Raw genomic sequence first — 21,218 nt, forward strand, 5'->3', positions numbered from 1 at the left:
AGATGAACCAAGCCACACCCACACAGCTTAGCTGAGCATCCAGCCTTAGCTGGAAGCCAGACTTCACTCACCGGCCACCAGAATGGGGCTATCTTAAGAGTAGGTCCTCTAGCCCTATGAATTATGCCAGGTGATGTGAGGAGAAGCAGAGACGATCTATCCCTACCATTTCTGTCCAAATAGGAGATTATGAACAAATCAATAAAACCGCTGTTGCTTTACTTCACTGGGCTTTGGAAAAGCTTTTAAAATAGCAACAGATAACCGAAACAATGAAATGCATTCTTGAATGATGCTATGCTCATAGTGATCAGCCCATCAGTGGGATGAAAAGGCTTATGAGCACAACGCTCAGCATTTTCTCACCTGAACAGCATCACCATTAAAGATTCCATCTATGATTAAGTAGGTCCAGAACACAGGCCATTCACATTCAATGTTTTCAAAGAGCTTGAGTTCAGCAGGGTCATAATGCAATCGGTGTGGGTCCTAGAAGCAAATACACCAAAACTTTTAGAAAAGAATGCTTGATTTCATACGCAGTGCCACCGGGCCTCACTGGGTCTCCCTTGCCTGTCTCAGTCAATACAGCTTAGAGGCTGCTATGATTAGGAGTCTAGTATCATGGGGGAAATGCTAGTTTGGACAAAATTTTAGAAACTAAATCAGAAATACACACAGGATTCCTCAGTAGATTATTACATTAAGGTATCCTATCTAAGACAGAGCAATTTGTCTATCGCAAGGCTTGGCAGATGATCTGTTCTAGTTTATATCATTACATTAATCGCTGTGGCAATAAAACCAAAGGAGAAGGCTACAGATGATCTTTAAAAAAAATAACATGGAAACTACAGACTTGATTTACAAGCCAGCTTCACATTACTGCTTGACCTGATGATCAGTCTTTTCTATATAATTCCAGGCTTTCTGACTCTAAAATTAATACTTCCCTTCCCAATATTCAACATATAATTATAATCAGTAGAGGGAGAATGACACAGTGGCAAGTAGATATAAAGCAGTTAAGGAACATAAACAATATTTAAATACAACCTCTCTTGGGGTTTTATAACCATCCCGAAGGAAGCGACAACATCCATAACGCCCCTGGTAAGGTGAAGAAAAAAAGTAGAGCTGATGAAATCAAAAGAAATTTTCTTTGTTTTTTTTTTCAACTCAAGTCTCCCTTCCCATTGAGTTTTTCAGTGAAGAAATATGGACCAGTGTTCTTTGCTTTAGTGCTTTAGTTTCTTTTTTAAATATTGAGCAAAGCAAATTCAGACTTGAGGAGTATAAAGGAACATACTTTCAGAGACTGGGGTGGGGCTACAAATATGATTATCAGGAATTAAGCGAGTGATCATTCTTTCGTGTGGTTTACAGTATCATACATAAATGCAAGGTATCCTCACTAGGTGAAGAAGCCATTGATATTTGGTTGGTTTCTGTGTGTGTATCTAGGAAGCTAAAATGATACTCTGCAGACTCATTGCACTTGAGCTGTGTATGTGGAAGAGGGTTTGTTTCAGAGGCCTGGCAAGGCTTGGAGGAGGGGGAGGGGGTCATGAGGTGGAGGTGCGGAAAAGGGGCTTCCTGCACTCATTACGTGGCAGCTGGTTCACTGGTTGCAGATGCCGGGGCTCCTCTCTAGCTTTCTGGGTGTCAAGAAAGGAAGCTGGGTGCAATGGTGTCTTATCTGATGTCACTTATCCCTAGTTTTGGGTGCCTATTTCCCAGTTTCTTCTGAGGGTGGTGCTTCCCTGGCAGGCTTGGCTATCATTTGTCCTGGGGACCTATCCAAGTTTTGCGTGGTTCTGGGAATCATCCCAATGTAGAAGCCCATTTGTCCTGTAGGGGCATTACAACTGCCCTTTCAACTGTAGCTATCTAAACCATTCTCTTTCCTCCACAGAGTCTGACTCTCCCAGTTGCTTTCTTTTGGGAGTATGACTGGAGACTCTTCAATTGCTTAGTTTCCAAGGGGACAAAGGCATTTCTTACTGAATATAGGTGAGACTATCAACATGTAAGCTTTGACTTAGGAAACTTAAATTCTTAAGACAATTTTATGGTTTTCTGTTTGCTGAAAATGTAATATTGTCTCAGCTTAGCCATCTGTTGCTGTATTTCACTGAATGTAGTAATGGATTTTCAACATTCAAATTTTTATTAGCATACAAAAATAAGACTTTCATTATGATATTTCATAATAAAATATTTCTTTTTTTTCACTGTACTTTAACTCATTATTTCTTGTCTCCCTTCCTCCATCCATTAGCTTCTTTTTTTCCTTCAAAGTCAATCTTTCTCCTTTTATGTGGTATGTGTGTGTGTGTGTTCCATGGTACCAAAAAACATGGAATGCTTATATTTCTTCTCCCTGCTAACTTATTCTTCTCTCCCTTTGTACTCCTTTCTGCTACCCCTCTCATTTCTCTTTTCATTCATAAATATATGTACATATACATACATATATGAAATATATATAAAATTCCAGATTCTACATATAAGTGAAAACATAAAAAATTTGCTGGTTTCTGACTTCTTTTTTCTACCACAATGATCTTCAGTTGTATCCATGTTCCTGAAAATGACATACTTACTCTTCTTATAGATGAATAAAATTCCAGTGTGTGTGTGTACATTTTCTTTACCCATTAATCAGAACAGAGATTTCTGTATTATTTTGTGTGTGTTTCTATGTGTATTTGTTCAAGTATGTACACGTTCATCTGTGTGTGTGTGTGCGCGTAGAGTGGAGGTTGATGTTAGCTTTTTTCCTCAATCCTCCTCCACGTTATTTTTTTGGCATAGGGTCTTTCACTGAACCCAGAGCTGACCAGTTTAGCTAGACAAGCTGGGCAGTAAACATTAGGGATCCACCCATCTCCTCCTTCCCAGTGCTAGGATTGTGGATGCGTCCTGCTATGTCTGAATTTTAGATGGGTGCTGGGAATTTGAACTCAGGTCCTCATGCTTGCACAGCTAGAACCTGGATATGTGCTTTTGTTCTGGTAGGGTCTATAGAGCTTTCAGGAGATTCTCAAAGAGTCTTCCTATAACTTCTAAAGAGCTAATGATCCAAGTGCAGCTCTGTCTTAGAAGTATATCAAAGACAAGGTTTGGGGGTTCAAGGAAGCTGCTTGGTTGCAAGCTCTGCCATTTTAGAAGAACATCAAGTTACTTAGTCACTCTGACTCTGTTTTCTTGCCTGTAGACTCTACTTTGGACACACTCTGTGAGTCCATTTAGAAAATTCCCACAATGAGCTGCAAGGATGAGCTGCTCCATGCCATCACACGAATGTGGCATTTACTGGGGAATCAGAGTGCACTAACATGGCCAATGCTCACCTGAAGCTTGGAAATAATTTCATTTTTGGTCACATTCACAAGGTTCACATCTTCTACTGCAAAGGCTGGGAAAGAAATAATAGAAAGAAGTCCAGCATCGATTTCTTTAGATGTGGATGCTCTTGGCAACATGGAGAAAAGAATTGACTGAATAAAAAAAACAACAACAACAACAACAAAGAGGTGGTTAAATTAAGCTAGAGAAGGATGACTACCTAGATATAGTATCTAGGGATCATCACTTTAGCCCCAAGAAACATTCAAATGAGTTTGTCTATCTGGAGAAGGACTTGGTCTTATCAAGATGGCACCTTCTGGCCACCCTTACTTACCCAGCCACCCAGACAATGCTTTCTCTTCCTTTTGGAGAGGAGGGGGAGTTGAAGAGAGCATGAGATAGTCTGACTAAGAAGTGCTTGTCTCCCTTCTTTCCATGTCCATCAATGGGGAGGAACTACAGGGCTGTTTGTGTCAGCAGTCGCGGTGTTCTGGCTATGAAGGCAGAACCCAGACAAGAACACTCACATAGGACCAGCACAGAGAAATGGGACCAGATGAGTTAGGAAAGTTAGATTGCTTTAAAAAAGAGGGAAATTCAGAAGAAGTGGTCAGAGAAAATGGTGAGAATTAGTTTAGTTCCAGCATCTTTTTAGGATTATTGGACATACTACACAATGGCTTCAACAATAGCTAGAGTAAGAACTACAAATTTAGAAGGAGGTTAGAACTATAAGGAAACATTGGGGAAAGTAAAGGGGCTAATGTTGAGATCCAGCATGTACACACATAGGCTAGACACATGAAAACACAAGCTCATTAAATACTGCATATGAAGATAGAGACAAGGTATTATGCCAAATACACAAGGACTGTCTGAGAAACAAGATTCATGCCCAAGGTCATACAGCCAGTACATGATCAAGCGATCAAGCTAGAATTCTAACCCAGCTTATACTTTTCCACTAGACAATATAGTATCTATTAAGACACAAATCAGTATTCCTTTATTAATGGATACTCTAAGAAAGTGCTAGAGACTTCATTAAGGAGTATACTTAGTGGGGGAAATGGAATGAGCTAGAAGGTAGAGTTAAGCTGAATGGAATCCTTCAGCTGCAAAATATAACCTTTTGAGAGTCAACCAATTCTTTAACTATAGTCATGAATCACTTGATAATGAGTGGCATAGTCTGAGAAATAAAATATTAGGTATTTTCATCAATGTATAAATATCATAGAGTATATGTACGAACACTTATAGGCTACTACATACATAGGCTTTATGGCACATTTTGGTCAATGAGAGACAACATACACTCTAATACCCCAGTATGTCCTTCCTTATTGGCCAAGCTATAAAGTATATGGCTAAAATCCTTCCTTTTCAGCGTTTCTCTGCCTGGAAACACAACTCTCACTTGAAGCTATAAGTGTTTTGGGTTTAGGTTTTTAGGAGACAGGGTCTCATGTAGCTTAAGCTGGCCTTGAACCTAGAAATCCTCTATGTAGTTGAAGATGAGCTTGAGCTTCTGGCCTTCCTGCCTCTCCGTCTGGGGATTACAGGCACACGTCATCACAAACGTTTTGTTATTTATAAGCAATGTTTATGACTCACTTTACTTCTATCACATAGTAGGTCGGCACTAAGTTTGCTCATTTGCTACACATTGAGGACTGTCTGCTCAATGGTGCCCCCTACACTGTGCCAATTATTTCTCTCTGTGAATTGTATTTCAAAGAAGCTCAATGAATTCGCCATCTCTCCTCTCATTCATTCTGCACAGCATGGCTCCTCACCTCAAGTGAAATACCACTTGTGAGCCACTCCATTTGGGAGCACTAGGAAATGAACCTGTGAGAAACTCATTTATGTACTCAAAACACAGATAACAGATTTTGCTCCTAGCAAAACCGAGATGCTTTGGCTGCTAGTTCCACACACAGAGAACTGTGGTGGCTTATGTCTCCATAGTACATTTTGATTACAAAACAGTTGAGCAAGTTGCCGAGGTTCATTTAACTCCAATCCTTCCAGTTACTGTATGATGCAGCAGAAGAAAGGTGCATATATATATATATATATATATATATATATATATATATATATATATATATATATATATATATATACACACACACACACACACACACACACACACACACACATACACATACACAACCACTTTATGGATGAGGAAGCTGAATCACAAAAAGTCAAACTAGTAGCCAGAAGTAGAACTTTCCTGGCCAGGATTCCCCTTCCTTATTTCTGGAGCTCTGACTGTTACCTGGCAGTGCTCCACTTCATCAGGTAGGACATGGATCACCGATTTGCGTCCTCCATGGGCTCCAAAAAGATCAAGTTCATCAATCGCCTCAAGTGCTGCCTACAAAAATGGGTAAGAATTACCTTCCTTTTTTAATAGACACAATGTGGCTCTCATTTTTCATTAAGCAATCTACATGTTTTTCCTAATGGCAATGAAGAATGACTTTAAAATCTAGCTAAAGTCCTACTGTCATGGCCTCTCTTCATTAAGTAGCCCACAGCTTTCCAGTATGACACCACTCATTCTATGAATAAGAAACAGGAAAACTTGACTCCATACATATAAAATTACTGTTCTATCAAAAGATGGAACAAGTCTATACCATCATGTGTAGGACACTAAAAATGAATTCAAGATTGGCTTTTCTTTCACCTATTTTAGCAGTTAACCTATCTCATAGTTAATTGAGAAAGTTAATTTGGTTTTCAGTAAAAAGCACCTATTCTGTCAGTTTGCTGTAACAGAGCATATTCGTTGTTGTTTTTAAAACTGTGGCTCTGGAGCCTTCGCACTGTCTAAGCAGTTCATGCCTGTGTTGAGAAGGAGGCGGGAAGGAGGTACACTAAATGTTTTTGGCAAGACATTCACACCAGTGGCTTATAGGCTTGATGTGCCCCATGGGTACACTGTTTGGCTTTAAGACTCCTTTCCTTTCCTTCCCCTTCCTTTTCTTCTGTTTCTATTTCTCTTGTCTCCTCCCCTCTCTTCTCTTTTTTCCTTTTTGTAATAGGACCTCACTGTGCTGTCCAGGTTGGCCCCAACCTCCTGGGTTCAAGGTACCATCCTGCCTCAGCACTCTGGAAGCTGGGATTCGAGCCACACATTGCAGTGCTGGCTTGGAGTGCATTTTTATGGATGATTTTCAGTTGAAATACATTCAGGGAACGTTCTCAGTGTTCCCAGTATCTTACCATTCCCCTGACATCTGTCTTCTTGCCTGCCTTCCTTCTTTTCCCCTTTCTTTCTTTTCTTTTCTATTCTTTCTTTCTTTTTTTCTTTCTTTCTGATTTTTTGAGACAGGGTCTCTCTATGTAGTCTTGGTTGTCCTGGACTCACTTTGTAGACCAGGCTGGCCTCAAACTCACAGAGATTCGCCTGCCTCTGTCTCCCAAGTGCTAGGGCCCTGCTATCTTTCTATCTGGTTAGCTTCACTTTTTGTTATTTCTCTGACCTTTTAGACTTGAAGATGTGTGTCTTGCCTACAAAATGCTCCTATTCTTTAACATTCACTGTGACCTAGAAAGGAGACTATCCATCACTAGCACAGCTTAACAGCAAGAACTTGGACCCATGGGTTGCACACCAAATAGCTAGGGCAGAAAACACTTCTTTTTCTGTCACATGCCGATTTCACTGTTGGAAACCTATTTCCTTGACTTATAATTCACTTGGCTGGGGTACAGGTGCCACTTGGATTTCATACAGTTGCTGCTGACTTTTGAAAAAAAGTAGTATCGTATTAAATCCAAATCCTTAAAGAAGAGAACCAAAGCAAAGCAGTAAACACACACAGAAGAAGAACAAACAGGACTGTCACCTTGGCCATTCCCACAGAGCTTGCATTCAGTTCTGGAATGCCCTGATTAGTCTTATCTCCACGTTCCCACATTCCGTAATCCTGGGGGAAAGACAGCTATCAGAGGTGGGGAGTACTTGAGAAATACTATGGAAAAGCAATTTCTTTATGTTAGCACAGATGCAGTGAACCATGAGTATGGCTTCTCAAAGGCTTTCAACATTGTGGTTTTACATACTCACATTCTGTTCTTGCTCAAGTTCAGCTTTAGTGGCCTCTGTACAGAATTTTAGAAGTAAATACTCAACTGGAACAAACACAAACACACTCCAAATGCTTATTTCTAAAATGCACTAACTTGTAACAAACTCAATTTTCAGTGAATGAAATATTTTACTTTTCGTAAAATTAAAGTGCTGCCCCTATATTTGGCCAATGCTTATTTAAAATAATTTCGAAAACTATTTTTAGCATTACCTTTTCTGTAAAAGAATGTTTAGCAATTAACTGAGGCCAAGGTCAAAAGTGACTCACTGAACACACATGGTATTAAAGACCGATTCATATGAATTAATTCAGAATACTGTCACACAGAAGACAATACACATATACCTAACTTTTGGTGATTCTTATTTTCATTAAAAAACCCAAGTGTCACATATTATTTCACAATGCTACATACACTACTGAAAGAGCCAAACCCAACAAGAACCAGTACTGCTCCTAAACATGACCTGAGCAAATATGACACCAACAGACATGCTAACATGGGAGGGGAAAGGCTTAGGAAGCCTCAACCACAGACAACTAAGGAATACTGACAGTGGGAGAATCCTTCTTCCCCAGGGAAGAGCAACACCTAATGGTCAGCCCTGAAAATATACATACAAGTAACATTATACAGGCTGAGTAGGTTACAGTTAGATATTTAAGAGTGTGTGTGCATGCGTGAGCATGCGTGCATGCGTGCGTGCGTGTGTGTGGGTATACAATTAAAGAAAAAGGCCGTGAATTTAAAAGAAAGCAGGGGTCAGGGCCTATGGAAAGGTTTGGAAGAAGGAAAGGGAAGAGGGAAATGATATAATTATATTATAATCTCAAAAAAACTTATTAAAAGAGCACAGGGTTGATGCTAAAATATCAGTCTTTAGCAAGGATACTTACAGCAACTTTATATGCAGCTTCTATGTAAAACACAAGATTCTGTATGAAGGCCACTTCATCGAGGGTAAAAATAATACGTAAGCCTAACAAAGAAAAGCAATGAGGTTATAAAGTGATGCTGTGAAGAGACTTGCTAGTTACACACAACAAATAGTTTGCCAACAAATAAGTATTTTTATCTTGTCTTTACTTTTCTTATCATCAACAGTTAACTTTGCACTCAGTTTGGGGTGGGAGCTCCATCACTGCAGGTGTACTTGTGGGAAAAGTCAGAGATAAGGAAGCATGGATTCTCCAGAACATGTTATATTTATGCTGAGAAGATTCAAACAAAGCAAATATTTTAGCCCAGAAGTGTCAGTGGCATTGCCTTGAGTGAACCAAAGCAAAATCTGCACATGCCCAGGTCGAGCCTCATTTCATTGCCTATAGGTCTCAGACTGGGTGCATTTTCTGCCCTAACACAGAAACAGATGCACGTGACACCACAGGGAAGCATGCTTTTCCTCTGTATAACCTACTATCAATTCTAGTACTATTAGTACTAACATAGTACTACTTGGTATGTTCTGAGTATGTCTCTTGGAAATTCAGTGTTGATAATGTGACAGTACTAAGTAGTGGGGGCCATTAGGGTCCTCCCTCATGGATGGATTAGAAGCCTTATGAAAGAGATTTTAAATAACATTCAGCTCTCAATTTTTATGCCATGTGAAGACACACCTTTCTACTTTTTCAGACAAGGCAGCTCTCACCAGATACCTGAACTTGTCAGTACCTTAATCTTGGGTTTTTCAGCCTCTAGAATTGTGAGAAAAGAAACTTCCATGCTGTTTAAATTTCCTAGTGTTTTGGGTGTTTTGTTATAATAGTAGAAATAGAAATTGCCCCCTTCACTTTCTCATTTGTCACTCAAATGGCCCTGGCTCACCTGAGGCAGTCATCTGTGCCAGGAACAGGAGGAAGAGGGAGGTAGCATCCACCTGGAGATGGCCCCACTGGTCATCACCCACCACGATGCTGCAGGTGGCAGTGTTGTACTTGGCATGTAGACTGTCCTTGGTACTCTGAGTGTGCTTGAACTTCTCCACTTTGTCTACCTGAGGAAGAAAGCAAACTGGCCCCATATAGCTCTACAGGTTCACAGGGGGCAGAGGGCATATCTAGGGATAATCAGTGGAGATGCTAGACTTCTTATGTGCTATCTCTGGGAGCCAGGCGGATGGGAAGAAGCTGCTAATGAGCACTACACATGGGCTCTGATGGAGAGTCTTCCCATTCATTCAATGGAAGTACCTCAGCCCACAGACTTTTCAGACAGCCCTGCATAGGTAAGGCTCAGGTCAAAAGGGGTCCTTGTCTACAGACTCCTCAGCAGCGGTGCATGGTAGGTTCTCAAGGACATAGGGAAGGAAAAAGAAGAACCCATTTAAATTTCAACTTCTCTTTTCTTAACATGCCAAAGAGCACAATGTCTTTGGATATTCCACTAAGGATAGGGTGTCATGCATATCTGACCTAGTGCAGATGCTTATATAAGGTTCTGTGTATAGTACCCTATACTAAAGATATCAGTCAACAATAATGCCATTTTAAAAAATGAATTACATGTATTTATCTTTTGTGTATATGTGCATTGTGTGGGCATACATATGAAGGGTAGAAAACAACTTGTGGAAATTGTTTCTCTCCATCAGGCATGTGGGTCCTAGCACTGACCTCCAGTCTTCAGGCTTGATGATAGGCGCCTTTACCCACTGACTCATCCTCAATAATGACAATTTTAAAAACTCAAGCTCTTGAGTTTAAAAATACACAGAATCAACAGTAAGTAGTGCATGGCTTTCTGAGTGGTTTTTAATACTCTTTTCCTTAAAAAGGCGTGCTCTCCTTTTGTACACATAAAATTTTGAGGGTCTTCAAAACTGTCACTTGAGACTGGTTCTATAGCATAATAAAATTATTGGGGATAGTTTTTAAAAGAGAAAGTAAGCAAAATACTTTTGTTTTGTTGTCTTGAGAACGTTCCAAATGTAACAAGCATGCCATCCCAATTAAGATGACACAAGCGTACATTCCAATGCTCTGTGGTACTGGTTTATCACATTCCACATACCTGTCTCATCATGCACTGGAGAAGACCTCGCATCAGCTTCACTACATTCTGGAGAAATAAAGGGGCATCAGTAACAAGGCTTAGGTTTCTTGCTTCAAGAAAACCATTTACTCCTACTTGACCAATAAGCCAGTGTTATCTGGCAATGATCGGCAAATGACTGATCCCAACCTTACATAAGTATTCTGGTTGTTCACATTATTGAGACTTTTCTACTCCATCACAAAATAAACATTTTGACAAAGTGATTTATCTCGAAGAAAAGGGTTGGATCAGATGCATCTTTGGCCTCTGGAATTCAGTGACTCCCAACTGACATTCTCATAGGCTTAGTATTCTGGAATTCTGTTAACATTTCTTAGTAATTTATTTTTGTTATAGTCAGGATGAATTAAGCCTACCATGCCTGTGCAAAAGTAACGATATTTTGCCAAAAGAGCCATTTGTGACACCATTATTGGATTATTGAGCAAAGTTCATACAAAATACAAGTGACAATTTAAAATACATTTTAAAATAATGTGATTATTATTAATAATATGGCAACTGAATACTATCATCATCATCAGTCATAATAATGGTACATTAAGTAATTAGCCACCTTATCCACTTAATTTTATTAATTTGAATTTCAACACCAGCCTTATATGGTCGGTAGTATTTTTACACCAGTTTCTATTTACAGGCTTAGGTGTACCATGGTACATACCACACCTTCCAGGGGATAACATGGCCAGGGAAAAGCATGGGAGTTAGACCGTTCCTCCTCTAAAATCCTAGGATTCAAGAATATAATCCCAATTTTTCTTATAAACTCTGTTGGGGCAGAAAATATTACCTCAAATACAACTTAACGTTAGCACTGTTATAATTCTTGCCAACCGATTTCCCCTCAAATTAAGAAAAGCTATTTCCAGAAGAAATAGAGTGCTTTCCAACTTGGAGTGATATTGCCAAACTCCAGTAGTGGGGGAAGCATCTGGAAATGTGGGGGTAGAGGTATTCTAATAATAACAATGACAGAGGTGAAAATTATGGGAACTTGATGATCAGGACCAGAGTCCCTAAATGTCCCCAAATGCAGGAGATAATCTCACACAATGAAAGACTGTGTTAATTAAGCCCCAAGTGCCCCTAACTGAAGATGCCCAGTGATTATTATTTTCATTAATCAGGGATGTTTTCATAAATATTTATTTATTGAGATAGAATATCACTATGCAGTCCTGGATGGTCTGGAACTCACTATGTAGACTAGGCTCGCTTTGAACTCACAGAGATGTATCTGCATCTACTTCCTAAGTAGTGGGATTAAAGGCATATACCACTATGCCTGGCCCCATCTTTTAGTTTATTAACCACACATCAAATAGTAAAAGACACTAAATATGAAACATTGTGGTCTGTTTGGGTTTCAATAAAGAAATAGAAATTTTAATCAAACTGTGTGTGTGTGTGTGTAAGAGCGCGGGGGGGGGTATCGACAAGATGTTTGACATCAAATTATTATACCAGCAAATAACTGATTCATCCATCCACCCATGTTCCTGGAAGAGCCGTCAGTGATTTTTATTTACAAAATTAAAAACTTTATATACCTCAAAACCCAAGTGATTTCATCACTTCACACTGAGCAATCTGAACTGTGCTCACACTGATAAGCTTCTTTTCTTAGTGTTCCCACAGGAAATGTCAAATTTCCTCCATGCTCCTTATCACTCATGCCCATTCTGGTTGTTATAAACAAGCAACAACTGGGCCCAATCATCCACTAGTGACGAAGGTAATCCAGGAATGTATGAATTACAGGTAAACCCAAAACTAGGATGCTCAGTTGGTACAGTGAGTGTGTGCTTATCTTGTGGGAGGCCCTGCATTCAATTCCCATCCCCCAAATTCCATCTTTATAAAGATAAATCTCAAATGTTCTCATGCCAAGATGATCATACCTTTATGTTTCCGTGCTCCTTACGTGAACACTATCACCCAAAACATTTGAAAAATATCTCCTGTGCTCAGGGTGGAACATTTCCAATAGTAAATCTTTGTCTTCCTAGGTATCTTGATATCTGATTTTGGAAAGTATTTTTTCAGTACTAAGGACTGAACCCAGGGCCTCTAGTATGACAAGCAAGCATTTTACCACCAAGTTACATCCTTCCCCTAACGTTGAAAATCTTAAATAAAATACCTTCATTGAGCTATATGGCAAATAACATAGGCACAAAAATTAAATAGTACCAATTTGGCTCGGATCTAAAGGATGACTATGAATTAATAAGACTGACTTCCTGGAATGAGGCAAACTGCAAAGGCATTTTTAAAGGAAGTTTCAAATTTGTTTCAAGTTTCAAGCAGTGGCAACAGCGTTTAGACATTCTTTGGAATGTAACCACTCTGAAAAGCACATGTTTGGGATAGCAAGCTCTGATGCATCAACTTTTTCTCTTTCTTTTTCACATTTGGTGCTCAATGGGAGGAGTTGGTATATGTGGTAGATAGCCATGCATCAACTCTTCATAAAAAATCATATTAATTTACAATGATATTTTATACACATATGAGAAAAATAAAACTAGTTAGGCATGTTAACATATTGGGGTAAATTTGGATGCTTTTGTTTTCCATTTAAAGTGATCTTTGATGTTAATCATTGCTTTATCTCAAACACAAAGATAAATGTGTGGTTTCAACCATCTGAATGTCTTCAGAAAGTATTCTATAGCAGAAATGAAGGACAGGTCTATACCCTAACTGTTCTGCACATACAACAACTTCCTCCTGTGTTTTCCAGGTCAAGAAAAGGTACTGAGCAGACAAGACACTGATATCAGTCACTATTACCTGTTCCAACTCATAGGCCTTGGCTTTATCCTCATCACGGTCAGCATTCTTGCGGTAGGCCATGCCCAGGCCCCAAACAGCCAAAATGCTATAGATGTTGTCCCGTACCCAGGCATCCTTCTGGTCATGGCTGGCTGCTAACAGCCCAGTGACTGGGTTCTATTAGAGAAGAGACACAAAAATGCTTAGCATCATCCTTTGTAAAGCTCTTATACAATTAATGTTCACCCATGTGGGTGGATGAGGACTCGAGAGCAAAGCAGAGGGACCTGACTTCCTCGTCTCTGTATCTCAGATGTCTCACTCATATAGTTGAGAGACAAGACTAGAAAATGTCTAAGGAACTTTCTAATTCTTTTTTTTTTTTTTTTTTTTTGAAACAGGGTTTCTCTGTGTAGCCCTGGCTGTCCTAGACTTGCTTGTAAACCAGGCTGGCCTCGAACTCACAGATATCTGCCTGCCTCTGCCTCCCTAAATGCTGGGATTACAGGAATGAGCTACCACTACCATGCCCAGCTGAACTTTCTAATTCTTATATTCTTTTTTTTAAACCGTCAGGACAGACCACACTGTTGTAATGGATAAAAGAGAAGAGACACCAACAGAAAAATCTACCAGGCTTTACCAATGTGTGCGTTACAGGCTTCGTATCTGTTTGCCCTGATCCACCTTCTTACTCTGTGTTCAGAAAAGCTACCAGCCCTCTCTGGACCTCAGCTACCATGTCTGCAATCCAGATACCTCAATCATCTGAACAGAAGATCTATGTAGGAGGGCGTATGAGAGACCTCATTGCCTGTGATAAAACTGGTGTATTCTATCAAAAGCAATAGAGTCAACAAACGGTTTGGACTTTCTTATGGAAAGTTGTACATAAATGTTCATAGCAGCGTTATTCATAAATGCTGAAAAGTAGAAACGGCAAGTATTTTTTCAATTGATTAATGAAAATATTTTCCCTTTCTTTCTTAAAAATTATTTTATGTGTATATGTGTACTTTGCCTGCATATATGTATGTATACCTGTGTATGTGCATGCCTGGTACCCACAGAGGTTGGAAGAATGTTAAATTCCCTAAAACTGGAGGCATACATGGTTGTAAATCATGCACGTGCAGGAACTGAACCTGGGTCCTCTAGAAGAACCAGTGCTAAGCCATCTCTCCAGGCCTGGTTTTCTCTTTTCTTTATAAAGGAAACTAAAGTTAATAGCTATTGTAGTTTTATCAGTATGGCCTAATAATGTTTATTATTAGGCCTATAATTATTATTACGGTAGTGTTTTCTAACAGGCCAGCAATCAATCAAGACACAGACACCTGTTATATTTTAAAATAGCTCTGGTGCTCCACATTTGACCACCTCCCCTTGGTGGGGAGGCCTGGTGGTACTCAAAGAAAGAATAAGCAGGCTACCAAGATGAGACTTGATAGCCTATGACCATACAGTGGGGGAGGAGGTCCCCCTCAGTCTTAGACCTAGGGGAGGGGAATACGGTGAAAGCAGGAAGGAGAGAGGAATGGGAGGATACAAGTGATGGGATAACAATTGAGTTGTAATCTGAATAAATTAATAAAAATTTTTAGAAGTTATGTATAATATAAACAAAAAATAGCCTTAGTTAACCTGGGGCAGGGCAGATATTAATCCCCTAAACTACTTCCCATAGTAGGGCAGGTATGGGATTCCTGCCTCAACCCCATGCCATCTGCTTCTAATAATTTCTATCAAGCTACTTCGCATTTATATTGTGCCTGGCATGGTGGCGCACGCCTTTAATCCCAGCACTCAGGAGGTAGAGGCAGGCGGATCACTGTGAGTTCAAGGCCAGCCTGGTCTACAAAACAAGTCCAGGACAGCCAAGGCCACATAGAGAAACCCTGTCTCGAAACAAACAAACTAAAAAATAAAAAAGAACCAAGAACAACAACAACAATATATATGTATATATATCCCAAATACTTGCTAATTACCATCATCTGGGCCAAGTCTCCATCCATGCTGGCCATGTCTTTCTCTTCCACCCAACCCATGGCGCAACCTTCTTTTTCTCCCCTCTCCTCAGGTCTCCTCCTACTCAGATTCTGTCGGTCTCCCCAAGCCCTGGAACCTTAGCCATGCCTATCCCACTTGCCCTGCCAGGTGTGATGGTCTTTTATTGGTCAAACAGGTTAGGATCTTAGAAAAGGTACAAGATGGGGCACAGAGACAGCAAGCAGTAATTAGCATCAAAATACACCACATCAACCTCAAACAAATTGTGGTGAGAGACGTACAACCTCCGTGAGTATACTAAAAAGCAATAGTGCACTTTAAGTAAACAAATTGTATAGTAACTAAATTATATGTCAATAAAGCTATTTGTATTTGGGAGTACTGGGGATTGAATGTGGAACATCATACATGTTAGGCAAACATCCTACCACTGAGCTTTATGCCCAGTCCACTATTTTTTTTTTTTTTTTTTGAGACAAGGTTTCTCTGTGTAGCCTTGGCTGTCCAGGACTCATTTTGTAGACTTGGCTGGCCTTGAACTCACAGCAATCCACCTGCCTCTGCTTCTCTGAGTGCTGGGGTTTCACCACCGCCCAGCTCAGTCCAATATTTTTAAAACCAATCCCCCCTCCAAAAAAAAAAAAAAAATCTCTGATCCCACGAATAAAATGGTTAAGAAATGAGTCACATGAAGTTAGCTAACTTCTGAAATTATACAAAGAAATATGTATGCTATAAAATATGCTTTTTACAATTAGAACTTTGCCACCTTAAAAAAAAAATCTTACTTGCCAGCTTACTATATTACCTGTACTCCTACCCACGGGTTTTTGTGAGCCACCTAAATGGGTCTATGTCTTTCAAGCTGTGGGGTCTTTGCTTGATACTGGCATGTGCCTTGTTAGGGCTTCAGTTGCTATGACAAAAATACCATGATGAAAGAGCAAGTTAGGGAGGAAAGGATTTATATGGCTTACACTTCCAGATTATAGTCTATCATTGGAGGAAGTAAGGACAGGAATTCAAGCAGGTCAGGAACCTGGAAACAAGAGCTGATGCAGAGGCCATGGACGAATGCTACTTACTGGCCTGCTTCCCATGGTTTGCTAAGCTGGCTTTGCTTATAGAACCCAGGACCACCACAATAGGCTGGGTCCTCTCCCACTGAGCACTCACTGAGAAAATGTTGGATCTCACGAAAGGTATTTCCTCAACTGAGGCTCCTTTCTCCCTGATGACTCTAGCTTGTATCTAGATGACAAATAAAACCAGCCAATATAATATACAAGTTGAGGGGTTCTGACAAGCTAAACAAAATTGACAGCTCAGAAATACAGTACTTGCCTAGCATGTGCATGAGGCCCTGGTTCAATCCAAGCATAAATCAAACCAAAACAACAACCATTATGGAGAGGGTACTATATAATTTATAGGAAGATTCATGAAAAATTCCACTGAGTAATTTCAAAAGGATACTGCCAAAGCTATTTAGGTAAAAAATATTGGCAGTGCTTCACATGGTCCCACCCAAGAAGTTAAATATTTTGCTTTCTTTTTTAACTAATCTATACCTCCTATTAAAAAATATCTAAAACTTGACATATACTACCTGCAGGAGCAACAACATGCAATGTACTGAAATCCACTTCTCCAGTCAACAACTACAATGGTTTTAAAGGCAATGACAGGTAAGTCTTGAGGGGCTGAAAGTACAAATCTCATTCCAATAGTGGATTGCTGAGTCTAAAAGAATCATTATTCACCAACATTATATGCATACCATATGCAGTTTTATCTGTTGTGAGGCCTGTTGGGTAAGTTTGTGACAGAAAAAAAAAAAAACATCAGGAAATTCTAAGTAAGAAATCAACCTCTTCCAGGCATGTTCCACTAACCTTGAGTCTAAAACAGCTTTCCAAAGACACAGAAGTAAGAGCACACACATTTTCAAGTGTGGTTTAGATTATAAAATGCCACTGTCCTGTTAACTCAAAGCCATTCTTTTATTCTGCTTACTAATCCTCACCTTACTTCATCTTTATCTAAGACTAGACTGCCTGTGCCTCTCATGAAACTACAGAGAAATAGGTTGGATGTTTTAGGGGATCCTCACACTCAAAACCACAGACACAGAATCCATGAAAAAATGGGGTGTTACTGCACTCAACAAAAAGAATACTTTATCTGCTTACTGCTTCAAATCTATAAAATGTGATGCATTATGCAACAAGAAGATGTGGAAATTTCCATTCAGTGTAACTCCTAAGAACTGAGATGTCTACAGACTTGTAGGTACTCTGTTGCACCAGGTTCTGCGGTCCTTTCTAATAAAAATGTTCTAGGAATTTTGTCTTTGCATTCTTCCCCTACCTGGGGATGGTCTGCCCCATATCACCTGCATTTCTACCAACTGAGTCCTGTGAGCCACCCAAACAGATCCTTTTTTAAAAAAGAGGTCTGGGGCCTTTGTTTGACACTGGTATGCAAATGGGGGGGGGAATCTGATACCAATCTGGTGGCCTACAAGACAAAGACAAATGCACATTGCAAGGAGGAGGGGGATAGATCTGTCTAAACCAGGTTTACATTTCTGGTATTATCCTTTTTATCTATATGTTGCTTTCCAGTTAAGTTTGGGCATGAAGACCTGGAAGGAGCTGAGAAAGGGAGAAGCATAGTCAGAATCTATTGTATGAAAAAAATCCATTTTCAATAAAAACTATTATAACGAAACCATCTCATAACAATGTAGAAATATGTAGCTATAATCATATGGCTATTTCAGCTTTTCCCCTTCTCTTTTTGGTATGCTGCTTCCTGTTCATATTAGCAACCTGAAAAGACAGTTCATGTAACAATCCTATATATTTTTTTCCTTTTTTCTTTGTGCTATTAAAACCAGCTATCAATAGTAAATATTACAATAAAGTGATACATATACATATGCTTTGGTATAAATTCTTGCTCACACAGAAACTTTTTTTAGACGGTGTCAGTTTTTAATGACAGAGCACTGCTCACCTGGCATTTCTCATTCAACTGAACCTGATGAGATCCCCTTAAGCCATCTGGAAAAACTCAAACTTAAGAGACCTTGGAGCTGCATAATATTCTATGGTAGATACACTTAGTAATGCACCCAGGAATGTACCCACCCATATGAAAGGTATCCATTTACAGTTGAGGGATTTTATTACCACTACAAAAGTACAATAATAAACATCCTTATAACATACACTGTTTTCAACAGGAGGCACTTTTTTTTTTGACTTTTAAACAGGGGTGAATTATATTCAAGAAGGCTTCATCATCACAATTTGATGACATCCGAAAGATTTTCACCCCTGTACCCTCACCATGGGGGATAATGGCTTCAGCATATATATCACCTCATCGGCAGAAAAAAAAAAAAAAAACAAGAACAACAACAAAAGTGAAGAGACTTCAAGGAGACACCCCTCGATGATCTAAAGATAGCCACAAGACAGTGCTTCTTCAAGATTTTACTCATGAATTTGCAGGCAACTTTCCATATCAAATCTATAATCACGATCCACCACTGTGGCATAATTTAGCTTGAATCACCTTCTTAAAGACTCTATTTACAGATGTATATAGATACTTTGGGATTAAGCCTTCATTTAACATTTAGAGAGTGAAGAGCACAAATCTCATCAACACACTGGCTTTTGCTTAATGTTGAGAATAATGGTTGTTTCAGCATCAATTTAATTCACGGCTAGCATACTAACATCTTAAAGATAGCCAATTTCAGCTCTGTATCTCAACATTCAGTATAAATAATATTTGCAAGTAACTCTAAAAATACGAATGACTATCATTCCTGGAACACGGGAGCATTCACAGCTTCAAGTACTTTATACATACCATAAACAACACCTATTCTACAGGGGGCTTTTTGGTATAGAGCGGAATTTTCAAAGCAGAATTTCTAGGTTGACAGGCTTTATGTGTATGTACTTTTAAAATAAATATTCTCCCTTCCTGTAAATAACGTTTTGACATTTTCATTTTTTTGTCAGTTTAATGGGAGTAAAGTGGCACTGAATTGCCACTGTTAGGTTTACTTCATTTCTCTGTGTTTTGGGAAGGAGTCACTGATTTGCTCATCTGTTAGCTAACTTCCAATTTCTTTCCAAGGAGGCACTAATAACATAACTGTCTATGTATCATGCTGAAGAGCACAGGCTCTAGACTCAGTCTGTTCAAAGCTCTATCACAAAACACGCGTGACCTTCAGTAAGTGCCTTCAGCATCTCTCTGTCAAGTAGGGATTATACCAGTACCTCTTACCTCATAAGGGCAGTTTGTGAGGATTACATTAATTGATATGTATTAAGCACTTAGGAATATTTCTGACATATGTGAATAACTGTATGTTTAATGTTAAAGAATTAAACACTCTTTATTCATATTACTTCTTTTTCATACACTCATAATTTGAGGCAATAAAGATACACTGCCAGAAGAATTCACAATGAGTACCGTGTGACCATTACCGTAATTTTGAAAAGAAGGTGTGGGAGTACTCCCTTTTATCATTAATGAGAGTACTGCTGATGAAAAACAATTGAGAGAGAGCCTCCATTTGTAACTGAGGTACGTCTGGAACTCAGCATCATCTTGTCTCAGCCTTCCAAGCTCTGTGATTACAGGCAGATGTGCTCACTCATATAAATGTTTCTGTTTTACTATACCAAATTCTGTGTACCTTGCATGAAGCATGCCCAGTCTTGCACCATTTGCCTCTTTTATATTTTTTTACTTCTTTTTAGATTCTATCTAGAAAAAGTAAATGAGAATGAGAAAAAAGAACAGAGCTCAAAGGTCTAGAATGTATTAATCCCAGGGCTGGAGCCCCTACGCTCTGGTAATAAACAGTGCTGAAATGTCAGTGGCTTCTAAATACCAAATGTTTCTTTCTCATGGATGCTTTGTATTAACCCTTGGTCAAATGGGATTTTGCTGTTTTCTTCTTCTAGGAATCAGGATACTGAGCAGCTTGTGACTAAATTATTGTCCATCTCATGGCAGTGGGACAGACAGACAACTACCCACAACAGTCAGTTCCCCATAAAGGTGTAATGATGCTAAACATGTGTGAATCTAACAAAAGGTAGAGGAATAGATGCACAAATGGATGGACAGATTAGATTTCAGAAATGCGGCCATGGGAATATGGCAAACTTAGTCCTGAGAAACATCTAAAGATAGTCCATGGGAGAAAGAAAAGCCCTTTTAAACAACAGTGTTAGACACACACAGGCAAACAAACAAACAAAAAACAAACAAACTGGATCTCAATCTAAATCTCATACCTGCAGACCAGTTTGCCTTCTGAACGACACTGAATATCTGGACCATGCATACTGGTTAACTTTCTGATACAATCGTATACATCAATCCCATACTATAAGCATCCTAAAGAGAAAGTTTACTGCTCTGGTGAAGCCCTCGCCTTGTTAGATACTGAATGAATGTAAAATAAATGTGCTGACTTTACTGACTCATAAAATGAAATATTTTGCTAAGATACTTAAAGTACAAATACTATCTGTCTCTACAGATACCTGTACTATGCCAGGCTAACACTACAAGTTTGCCATTTACTAGAGCTTGCTTCATTAGTAGGCATGCTCTTCTGCTGAGTCTCCAGGAAACCCCCATAGAAGCCAATCAGACATGCATAGAATGAACTTTGGGAATGATTCAAGTGGGAAATGTCGGGTATGCTTTAAAAGTAGAAATATAGTTATGGGGTGGGGAGCTGCTTGGAATCTAAGATATAGCTTATTGCTCAACTTAGAGTTGGGATAGGTAAACTAGTATCTTTGCAGGTTATCAGCTGAGGTTAAGGAGGCAGGAAATTTCACTGG

General features: G+C 39.3%; 1 protein-coding gene across 1 annotated transcript in view; it reads right to left on the bottom strand.

The window, feature by feature from the left end:
* The window catches only part of Phka2 (phosphorylase kinase regulatory subunit alpha 2), an 82,384-nt gene that overhangs the window by 45,250 nt on the left and 15,916 nt on the right, over positions 1-21,218 (bottom strand). Inside the window, exons 2-10 of the mRNA XM_051142599.1 lie at positions 13,327-13,485; positions 10,483-10,530; positions 9,298-9,466; positions 8,367-8,449; positions 7,224-7,304; positions 5,645-5,743; positions 3,357-3,503; positions 1,057-1,110; positions 367-489 (exon numbers count right to left, since the gene is read on the bottom strand). Coding sequence (XP_050998556.1) covers positions 367-489; positions 1,057-1,110; positions 3,357-3,503; positions 5,645-5,743; positions 7,224-7,304; positions 8,367-8,449; positions 9,298-9,466; positions 10,483-10,530; positions 13,327-13,485 — 963 coding nt within the window. The remainder of the gene's footprint in view (positions 1-366; positions 490-1,056; positions 1,111-3,356; positions 3,504-5,644; positions 5,744-7,223; positions 7,305-8,366; positions 8,450-9,297; positions 9,467-10,482; positions 10,531-13,326; positions 13,486-21,218) is intronic.

This window comes from Acomys russatus, chromosome X (genome assembly GCF_903995435.1).
Source record: "Acomys russatus chromosome X, mAcoRus1.1, whole genome shotgun sequence".
NCBI classification, from domain to species: Eukaryota; Metazoa; Chordata; class Mammalia; order Rodentia; family Muridae; genus Acomys; species Acomys russatus.